At 34.2% G+C, this 11,562-nt stretch overlaps 1 protein-coding gene across 1 annotated transcript; it reads right to left on the bottom strand.

Moving 5' to 3' along the window:
* Window positions 1–1,280: 1,280 nt before the first annotated feature.
* LOC108467103 (phosphoglycerate kinase, chloroplastic) lies at window positions 1,281–4,927 on the bottom strand. The gene is made up of 7 exons (XM_017767613.2): window positions 4,102–4,927; window positions 3,671–3,748; window positions 3,331–3,591; window positions 2,791–3,108; window positions 2,468–2,626; window positions 1,922–2,127; window positions 1,281–1,483 (listed from the first exon to the last, which is right to left on the bottom strand). Exons 1-7 carry the CDS (start codon window positions 4,540–4,542, stop codon window positions 1,471–1,473), a joined length of 1,476 nt encoding a protein of 491 aa, XP_017623102.1. The 5' UTR covers window positions 4,543–4,927; the 3' UTR covers window positions 1,281–1,470.
* Between the last annotated feature and the right edge of the window lie 6,635 nt (window positions 4,928–11,562).

Raw genomic sequence — 11,562 nt, 5'->3', positions numbered from 1 at the left:
ATTATGTTATATAAATTGTATATGATAGAGAAACGGACAAAGAACAATATAGAAGTGCCCTTACCCACATCGATTACATAGAAAAGTTTTTCCAGCTTTATAATAACATGTTCGGGATTTCTCTTGTAACCATCTACGAGACGAAGTGAATGGGTCATGACCATAGCTTCAGACCCAGGGAGACCCCGGGCCCCTATCTGCAGAGATGCAGGCTCGGAAAAGAGTATTAATCTTTGAGTGGAGGTGGTCTGTCGCAAAAACATAAGTGTGGAGCCTGATGGCCTCTTCGCCAAAGCAAGTTAGCTCTCGTAGCTTTTTTTTTTTTTTTTTGTTAACCAGATGATAGAAACAATTCATCCCAGCTTTAATCCCTATCCTGTGTTTATGTTTTTGGATTTTCTAAAAGCTAGGTAAAGTAAACCTTGGAAACTCTTGATTTTCCAAATCCCAGACTTGTTATTTTATTTGCTATGAAAATTAACTCTACACTCTCTCAACATTAGGCAAAAGCATTGATAGCCATTTTGGCTAAATATGGTCAGACATTGTAGGGTACAAATTAAATGAAAATGAGGGTATTGATATCTTTAACTCAAAATAAGAGTTTTAAGCAATGTTGAAATTTGAACTTGGGCGCTTTGAGAAGACAAAGAGAATGCCAATTAGCTCTAAAAAGTACACTTGGGTCATGTTTTATATTATTAGGTGTTATAAGTTGAACCCACATTAATTGGCTTTCCAAGTCTTTTCATAAAATAATAATGCAAAAATCTTTATATTTAAATAATACCCACAACTTGAAATGAATGGATGCTTTGGTGGAAAATGATATATGCCTACAATGATGGCCACAAACACAGATTTCAGGGGTGGGCTTCCCATGATCTCTGCAGGACATATTACGTGACCAGAACAAAAAGTTGATGCGTACAAGTGGTAAAGGCCTCTCATTTTTATGTGGCTTTCGTTATTGTTGACAGATTTCTGATCAGATTTTGGCCTTTCTATCTCTTTCTACAGTTGAAATAATAACTTCCGTGTCAGGAACGTTAAGAGTCAATTTGCACTTGATGATATCAAACTTACGCAAGGTCTTTTATGTTGCCTTTTGCTCTTCGATTTCACTACTTTTGTTTGGTGTTCTTTTATCTTCTAATTGTAAAAAAAAAAAAATACCACCAAAACTAGTGCCATGGAACCAAAGTACTGCTAAGCTTAAACCTGATAAAGGCATAGCAAAATCTCTTGATGGAATAATTTCTACACCCACAGGAGATCAGTTAAGTTAAACCACTGTTCATTTGTATTCATATGCTTAGAGCAATTTTTCATGCTTACAATAGTAAATATCTGGTTCTGGTAACAATTTCAGAATAAATCTCTACTTGATCGAAAGTTTGGGGTTAATTTACACCAACAGCTCAAACTAGAAGTAATAAGAAGGCATCATATCCCTGTCTTCTTCAAGTTTCACAGTTTGGCACTACAATGATATCAAATTCAAATTGTGAGTTTGCAAGAATTTGTGAGATGGAATTCTCATTAGCTTCATAGAGTTCAACAAGCAGAAGCACGAATCATGCTTTTATGTGGTTTTGACTTTGTAATACAAAGAATATCAAATGAAATGTAAACGGAAGAAAAAAAGGGGCATATTACAATACTTGCAGAAGAGAACCATACAGGACGGCTATATAATATCATAGTGCAAGAAAAGGTTTGGATAAAAATAAAGCAATTTATTTGAGCAACACTCTTCTGACAACCATTTAGGAAGGAGCAAGAAAGGAAGAGGCAGAAAAGGGCTCTTCTAGTGATTTAATGTTGCACATTTACAAAAAGATCTCTTTCATTATAAAGCATTTCATTTGTGAATAAATCACTAAACAGTGAGGATGTGGAAAATTTGATTCGATCTTACACAGCAACCGGAACAGCCTCATCCAGGGCAATCACACCTGGAAGCTCCTTCCCTTCCAACAATTCTAAACTGGCACCACCACCAGTTGATATGTGGCTCATGACATCAGCAACTCCAACCTTTTCTACAGCAGCAACAGAGTCTCCACCTCCAATGATTGTTGTCACTCCCTTGCCACTAAGTTCAGCTAGCTTCTTTGCAATAGCCTACAAGCAGAAAGCAATCTTAATTCCCATTCACTTACACAAAAATTAAAAATAAAAGCAGTCATCTTGAAACCTTATAAGCATACATCCTAACTTATTATTAGCTAAAGGTAGGCAACTTATAAGCATACATCCTACCTTATTACTTCTATTAGGGAATGAATTTTAATAATTTATAGAAGTAATTGGAGGAAGGCTTGCTTCAGCTCGTTTGGACTGGAAAGCAAGTGGTTATGAACTTAAAAGTATATCCAACTAGTAGAAAAGGGATACCTTTAATTCTACGTATGCAGGAATATCATCAAGAGCTAAAGTGCATAGTTAAGAAATTCAAGCATACCTCAGTTCCAACTGCAAATTTCTCAAATTCAAACACTCCCATTGGTCCATTCCAGATGATGGTTTGGGTAGTATCCAAAGCTTCATTGAATGTCTTGACAGAATCAGGTCCAATATCCAATCCCATCCAGCCATCAGGGATAGCAGATGCTGGCACAATCTGCAAGTAGCAAAATTTGTTTTTATCCTTGCTAAGACAAGAGAATAAAGGTTAAAAAGAACAGTTTATTTCCACTTATAGCTCCGGTCACTGTGATTACTAGCGCTTTCTTTTGCATAGATTGCTCTGCAAACTTCGAAGGGGGGTAGAAAGTAGAAACAAACCTTGCTGTTTGCATCAGGGGCAAACTTGTCGGCGATGACCACATCAGTGGGTAACAAAAGAGACACTCCTTTTGCCTTGGCCTTTGCAAGAAGTGATGTTGCAAGTTCAAGCTTATCCTCCTCTACCAGGGATGAACCGACTGATAGGCCTTGTGCCTTGTAAAATGTGAAAATCATACCACCACCAAGAAGGAGAATGTCACATTTCTCAAGGAGTGATTCAATGACGCCAATCTTGGAAGAGACCTTTGAACCACCCACAATGGCAGCAAAAGGCCTTTTGGGGCTTGAAACAGCACCAACAAGGTAGTCTAGTTCCTGTAACAAGATAGGAATAGCAAATGAATATAAGGGGAACCTAAAACGTTAAAATGTAACAACAATAATAATACATAAACAAAAAAAAAAAAAAAAACCATAGTAGTTTAAATGTAATGTCAGAGTTAAACAATGATAACTTCACTTGAAAACATGTCTATTTGAACACAGATATTGAAAACAAACCAAGTTTCTTCAAGAACTTAGAATGCCATATCCTACCTTCTGTAAAAGGAAACCAGCAACTGATGGCTTCAAGAATTTTGTAACACCCTCTGTTGATGCATGTGCTCGATGTGCAGTCCCAAATGCATCATTGACAAAGAGATCAGCTAACGAAGCAAGCTTCTTTGCAAATTCAGGTTCATTCTTTTCCTCTTCCTTGTAAAATCTAACATTTTCAAGAAGAAGAACACCACCTTCAGGAAGTGCAGCAACTAACTTTTCTACTTCTGGACCAATGCAGTCATCAGCCTTGACAACCTGCTTAGTTAATGAGTGTTACTGTCATACAATGGATGAACATCTTATAACTGGAAAATTTTCAGCTTTCGTTAATTACCTGAATGCCAAGTAATTCAGAAAGCCTGGGTACAAGAGGAGCCAAGCTGAATTTTGGAGTAACACCCTTTGGCCGCCCCTGAAAATTCAATGAACAATTGCTTCAATTCTTACAGCTCAAGCCCAAATGGTTAAGAACCCACTATTCTATGTAGAAGGCTTAAATGGCTACGTATTTATCTGAAAACTTAAAGTACATCCATTTACAGTATTATGGTATACACACATTATCAAACAACAACTTATCTGCTCATCGACATTTGTACTTGGGACCATTGAACTTGTATTTGGTTAAATCAAACCTAGAAACTTTTATTTCCATTAAACTACATTATTGAGCTTTGACAATTGATTCAATTAAGTCAATTAACCATTAAAGGCCATAAATCTCAAGACACAAGAACTAAGTAGAATCAAGAGAAATGAACTCACCAAGTGGCTAGAGAGAATGACTTTAGCTCCATTCTGAATCAAATGCTTGATGGTGGGAATAGCAGCACGAATCCTGGTGTCATCAGTGATGTTCTGGCTATCATCCAATGGAACATTCAAGTCAGCCCTCACAAACACTTTCTTCCCTTTCAAATCAGCGGCAGTCAAGTCCCCAACACTCTTCTTGGCCATTGAAACAACCCCTCTTGACCCTTTTCCCTTGAAAGATCGAACTTTGGAGGAGACATGGAGGGAAAGCAGAGAGTCCCCAGAAGCAGCGGAGGAGAAGCCTAGGCTGTGGATGAGAGAAGAGGATTTGAGGTGGCGGCGAGTGGAGGGAAGGCGGATGAGGGATGCAGAAGAGCGGGAGGCGGAGGAAGAGGTGGTGGAGGCGGTGGTTTTGAGGAGGGAAAAAGTGGTGGAAGTGGTGGCAGAAGCCATTTGGAGGCGAAGAGAGAAAGAGAGTGGAGACGCTGAGTTGTAAGTTGTGAAGGCAAAGAGACAAGGAAACTGTGAGAGAGGGGGGGAAAAGGAGTTTATGTAACGGTGGATGGGAATGGGGAAGATGTGGACGTGAAGCGCAAAGGGAGAAATGATTGGATGTGAGGAGGAGGAAATCAGACACCTCTTGTTTTTCTTATCGTTGAGGAGAGGCTGAAGATGTTCGATGCTTTTCTTGATTTGCCCACACTCCCTCACTATTTCTCTTTGTCCGCTAATAAGGTCGCAGCCGATAGGATCTGAATATCAACATTGGGCTGAGATCCCTAATCATATGTTACAACTTTTGACTCACTCAACAAATTACACTAATCCTAATTAGCTCAGTAACTCAGCGTATCAATTATATGCCATAAGTTTACTGGTAATTTTTTACCTAACCACATTTAGTGTACTTTTGTTGCTAAAATCATGTTATCAAATTTCTTGTTTGCAGCAATAGTTAAAGCTTCTATTTCACACTAAAATGATATAGGTCCACACTTTGTCATCCCCTTCCCATTCTCCCACTGTTATAATGATAAAAAAAAAAAATTTTCTCGCGTAAAATTACCAAGTGACTCAATAAGTCCCCAACTTAATGAACACCAAGGTACCTTGTTATGGAAATATAAGGCTCTTGGCTACCACAATATTGTACTATGTTTGTTAAAACTATATTTTTTCATCTTTGGGAACATTCTGGTGTGTAGATTTACCTTGTTATTAAGTATTTATTGGAGAGTTGATTTACTTTGTAAGTGAAGATATTCAAGCATAATGTTTGCAAACAATTGTATAATAATAAGGCTGATTAACCTAGAATTGGATAGATATGGATTAAATTATTTATTATATCCGGAAATTATTTAGTGTATTAATTCTAAAAGAAAGGTTTCATAGAGATAAGATTGTTAATATGATCTTCATAAACAATCTTTGTTTCCTATTACTCTTTTGCGTTTCTATTCTTACAACATCAATTGCAATAGAAAAGTTTGATAGATTCAAGCCAATGTGCTTTCATTGGTATTGGAGCTTAATTTTAGGCACAATTGAAGGAGATCCCAAGTTTGGTTTACATCTATCTAAGCCATGAAGAAAGGTGGTTCCATCTTACTCCACTTTTGTTGATAGGAGTGGTAAATCATACCTATTGGAAAGCAAAAATAAGGGATTTTATTAAGTCCATTGATGAAGCACATCAAGAGTTGTTGAAGATGGTTGGATTTAATCTACTATTATCACTGCATTATAACCCCGAAAGAAAAAAGAGGTAAATATACTGTTAAGAATAAAGGTAATTCACATTTTTAGTGGACTAGTTATGGAACAATTTAAGAAAATATCCATGTGTGAATTTGCTAAAGATGCTTGGACAATTCTCCAAAATCAACATGAAAGAAATATATTAGTCCACATGTTTAAACTTTAGATCCTTACTTTTAGGTTTAAAAAATATAAAAATTGATGAAAAAGAAACTATTTCTTATTATTATGTTTATTTATATGGGATTTATTATGAATCCTTTTGCTTTCATGTATGTTTTTCTAAGACAAAATTAGTGTGAGAGATGCTTTGGTTATTGTCGGAAAGGTTTTCTATAAAAGTTACTACAGTTGAGGAAGCCAAATACATAACTACTTTGAGTCTAGATGAACTTGTAAGTTTACTAAGAACATTTGACTTGAACTGAGAATAGGCCAAAATGTCAAGGTAAAACCAAAAAGAAGTTTGACTTCAATGTCAAATCAAGTATTTCAATTGTTATTCTAACAACTACCTCTATAGCAGGATTGTAAAAAAAGGTGGCACCTTTAGCTAAGAATTTAGTGAAGTCTTCATAAAAGGATTATATTTTTGCATAAAAGAAGTGAAGGTGAGTATTGTTGAAAAGTGTCTAATGTTGCTATAGATATTCTCAAAAAGCTTTAGACTTGTAGTGAGAAACTTGAAAAGGCATTTTTTGTTGGACGAGTAAAACATAAACACAAAGACCTAGGTTATATTGACATTGGTCACAAATCTACATCTCTTACTATTTTTTAAGGTTAAATAGTCTTTTTTCCTCCTATTGATATACGTAAAACGAAGAATAAAAAATATGTTTGTCACCACTATGGAAAGGGTGGGGGTGGGCATATTAGAGTCTATTACTTCAACTTGGTGGATGATTAAAAATAGAGAAAAATTAAATTTCCTGCATCTAATGTTGCTGTAACGCCTTTAATCAGACTCGATTCACCAGGTCTAGATCTCGAGTGTTTCTAAACAATACAAAACATTTAACAAAAATAGTTAACATGTTCTCATTTATTTTAAACCTAGTATTTGAAGTTCCAAAAGAAAAACTTAACATTTAGAAATTTAAATTAAATATATGATAAATAACTTATTACATCAAATTTGATACAGATCTTTACAAATTAGAAACTATTTTAAGACAGACACAAAGGCGTAATCAAGACTACGCCACATATCCTTTGTATGCATAACAGCCCTACTCTGTCACCAACTTGGTGTACTTCTGGCGTTGTCCCTCCAAGTGAAGTCTCTTCTCAATTCCTGAAAAGAAATAACAAATCTTGTAAGTACAAGAGTACTTAGTAAACTCATGAACCATACCTTGATGGATGTTTTGTAATATTGTAGGAATCTCTATGAGTCAAATACTACTCTGCATCATTTACTACGGCTGATACCATACGATCTTATCACTCTCGTATACGCCAATTATCATACCCTTGTTATACATAATCTTTCATATCTAATAAACTGGAGAATACTCCCCATTGTTTCATAATTCTTTTGTCCTATAATACTTTCTTAATAGAATATACCCTTAGAAACCAATTCCAACAATCCATACCTGAAACCTATGCTCTTCTCTTAAACAATTGCTCACTGACATTATCTTGGGCGGATACATACATATGGAGGATACTTATACAAAATTTCATACTATTGATTCACACTTAGACATACCCTAATATAATTTTGTACACATATCCATGCTGATAATTCACTGTGTATAACATTGTAACACCCTTAACCCGTCTTCGTCGCCGGATTAGGTTGACCGTACAATCGAAAACATTTAAACATCATAACATTCAACAATTTAAATATATCATAAATTATTCATTTCATACATTTCGTCCCTAAATCAAGCCCTCGAGGCCCTAAAAATAGCTTAGAAGCAATTCGGGACCAATTTGAAATAATTTGGAAAGTTTAGGAAAAAGTTGCAAAAATTGAAAACAAGGGTCACACGACCATATGGAACCACCCAAGCTGTGTAACATTTGAACAAGGGACACATGACTATATCCTCACCCGTGTAACTCACTGAGTAGGGTCACACATCCATGTCACACGCCCGTGTACCAGGCCGTGTAACTCTCTGAGTTGCCTTACAAGCTTGTGTGCCACTCCATGTGTTAGGCCATGTAACTCACTAACTTGAACTTTAAGAAATCCTTAGATAACACACGACAATGTCGCTAGGCCGTGTGCCTCACACGACTGTGTCATACGCCGGTGTCCCAAACTATTTGAACCCAAAATTTAATTAAAATCAAGCCATTTCAAAACCATTTCATGTGTTATAGCCCAATTTTGCCCACTCTTAAACCTCAACCCTTCAGCCCAATAACCCCAACAGCCCAAAACCCAATAAATAAATAAACCATTACAAATTAACCCAACAACCTAGCCCAATTCAAAATACTAGCCCAAAAACTAAAACATCTTTTAGCAGCAAACCCTTCCCCAATATGCAACCACCAAAGTTTAGCCGCATGCCCCCTCTGCCTTTGGCCATCACGTGCACCACCCACATCTGACACACTTGCAATAGAGACAAAAATAATAGCAAGAGAAAGCATGCGAGGGATGGGGGAAAGAATAAACAAAAGAAGACAGGAAAGGAACGGAGAAACATGCAAAGCAAAAGCAAAACAAGCAGAGAGCAGTGAAAATCACATGTAATCGGCTATAAAGCCGAAAGAGAATCAATGTAACAAGGGGGAATTTTGATCAATACAAAGAATTTATCTTCATTTTTGCATCAATATTAGCAGATTAAAACCAAGAAAGAAAGTGGATAGCGTCGAATACAAACCAAAAATCTCAGAAATCGAAAGCTAAAAAATCCTAAGGTGATTTCTGTTCATCCTATTTTAATTTCACTTTGTGCTTATTTTTCCACATACATACACTAAAACATATAAACAAGGAAATATAAAACAAATAAAAAAAAATATGAAGTTTTACCTTTTCTACCACTGCGGTGGGTGGTGTCACACGGCGAGGTCCCAGTGACGCACCGGTGCCCCTCCCCCACCGAAAATCGCTCAGCCCTCTCCCCTTTTTCCTTTTTTTTTCCCAGCTCCCAAATGATTTTTTTTTCTGATTTTTAGGCTATTTATAGCCTCTAAAAACGGCACCGTTTTGACCTTAGGATCCAGGGCATAAAACGGCGTCGTTTTGCCCTGGATCGGGTCGACCCAACCCTACCCACTAGGATCCGCGTGTTTTTATAGTGGAAGGGTTAATTGCGCTTTTAGCCCTTCCGCATTTTTATTATTTTTCAACCAAGTTTTTAGTTATTCTAATTTGGCCCAAAATATGTCGTGTTTTGCAATTTAGTCCCCCGTGCTGCGCTGCGTTTTGACTAGGGGATTTATTGCTGTTTGGGTCCTCCTAGATTACGCGCGGTTGCGTTTTGATCCTTTTTCCTTATTTCGTTTTAAAATCGCCCCAGAACTTTGTTTTTGTTTCAAATTTAGTCCTTTTTCTAGATTTAAGTTATTTTCGCGTTATCTTTGTTATTTTATTCATTTTAAATATTATTTATATTATTCTCATGATTATTACTCTTGTTATTACTGTTATTTTTATTCCGTTATTATTTATTATCAATATGTTATTACTATAGCTAATATTATTATTTCTAATATATACTATGCACATATTTTTATATTATAATATAGTTATGTGATATTATTAATAAGTTGTTTTTTTACATTGTTAGTATGTATATTATGTATGTATTATGTAAATATTCTAATAGTATATTATATATATATATGTATTTTCATATCATTATGCATATATGTTTTTGTTATCATATTCTTATATGTTGTTATGCATATATTTTAATATTGTCACTATATATCTTTTATATTATTGTACATATATTTCTAATATTATATTGTATATTTCTAACACAATATATATATATATATATATATATATATATATATACTTATGTAGCATGTGAATAGTTTTTATTTACTATTATCATTTCTAATATAGGTATATGTTGTGTATATTTTATATATGTTATGTACATATTTTTAATGCTTTCATCTATATATTACACCATTCCATGTATATATATTTCTAAATCATCCTAAGCACATATTTTTAAATACTATGTTATATATATGCATACATATATTTTTAATACTATATTATGTACATACTATTATTACATTTATTTTTTATCCCTATTGTATTTATTATTAATATTAGGACACATTATTTCATTACTTATTTTTGTATGTATACTATCCTATATTTATATTCTTAATACTACTATATACATATTTTGTATATTACATATATATGTTTTAATGTTATATTTTTATTTATCATGTATATATATTTCTTAAACTATTCCATCTATGTATTTTGATCATATTATGTATACATTCTTCATATTATATTATAAATTTATCCTTTCAATACTATTATGTATATAGTTTTTTTATATTCGTTACTATTAAGTATATCGTATGTGTTCATTTTAAATATGTTGGTACTTATATTTAGTATTATTATGTAAATATTTTTCACTCCTATATTACGTACATACTCCTAACATCATCATTATGTATATGCATTCATTGTTTCTATTTCGTGTTTAATTCTAGTATTATGTCTAATATCGTATATATCTTTTTATTTTAATTATTATCACATTTATTATTTGCTTCAATATATTCTTTCATTTATTTATTCTTATCAATATCGCTTTGCATTACTTCGAAAATCATGTTCTTGTTTTCTAATTAATTTCAATAAACAAGGCAACGTACTGATTTAACATTAAGTTATCGATTTCATCGCTATGTTGGGTGAACATCAATCGACTTGTGTTAAAACGGTATGTCCTTCTCAAAAATCAAAAAATTAAAAAGTTCTCGTGTTTCAACTGGATCACGACTAAATGTTATATTGAACTTGTATTTTTGAAAATCAAAACAACACGTGTTTTACAAGATACCAATTTTGGGCGTCGCGAGGGTACTAATACCTTCCTCGTGCGTAATCGACTCCCGAACCTTACTTTTTCTCTGGATTTTAACGTAGGCCTAAACTCGGCCTTTTTTTTGTTTTAAAAATAAATTTACTAGGTGTCCGATCACACCTATAAAAAGGATCGGTGGTGACTCCCTTTGTTAATAAAATCGAAAGTTAGTTTTCAAATGTTTAATAAATCGCCACAATTAGAGACCAAGCGAAACTAAAATTTTTACGTTGCTACATCATGCATAACTATTTAAACCATTTAAGCACACATTCAAGGGGTTCAAACACCATTCAATTTGCAAAAACATACCATTTCAAGCATCCTAAATCACCTAACCAGTATGTCATTCAAAGGCACCACAATATACTAAAACATCAACTAACAAACTTGTTATTTTTCCAAACATAAATACCTAATTCAAACACCTACCAAATCATATCACATTTACCACTTTCAAGCCATTACAAACATGCTAAAATACCATGCATTTCAATTACCTTAAAGTAGTCATCAAGACCTTACTTAAAAGCTTTATAAATTCTTCAACTAAATATAAACTTCAAAGACATAAGTATGCTAAATCAACAGTTATATACAACCATAAACCATCAACACACAAGACCTATACATGCCATTATTAACCTTGTCCAAAATGCTCAAA

The sequence above is a fragment of the Gossypium arboreum genome, chromosome 1, assembly GCF_025698485.1.
Source record: "Gossypium arboreum isolate Shixiya-1 chromosome 1, ASM2569848v2, whole genome shotgun sequence".
Lineage (NCBI taxonomy): Eukaryota > Viridiplantae > Streptophyta > Magnoliopsida > Malvales > Malvaceae > Gossypium > Gossypium arboreum.
Note: the sequence above shows the minus strand (reverse complement) of the source record. Positions and strands in the feature narration are given on the sequence as shown.

Excerpts from the sequence above, each read along its gene's own strand:
- LOC108467103 (XM_017767613.2), bottom strand. The coding sequence starts at position 4,542 with ATGGCTTCTGCCACCACTTCCACCACTTTTTCCCTCCTCAAAACCACC. Across the intron at positions 3,749-4,101 it reads TCATTCTCTCTAGCCACTTG|GGGCGGCCAAAGGGTGTTAC; the intron begins GTGAGTTCATTT and ends TTGAATTTTCAG. Across the intron at positions 2,128-2,467 it reads AATTTGCAGTTGGAACTGAG|GCTATTGCAAAGAAGCTAGC; the intron begins GTATGCTTGAAT and ends TTCTGCTTGTAG.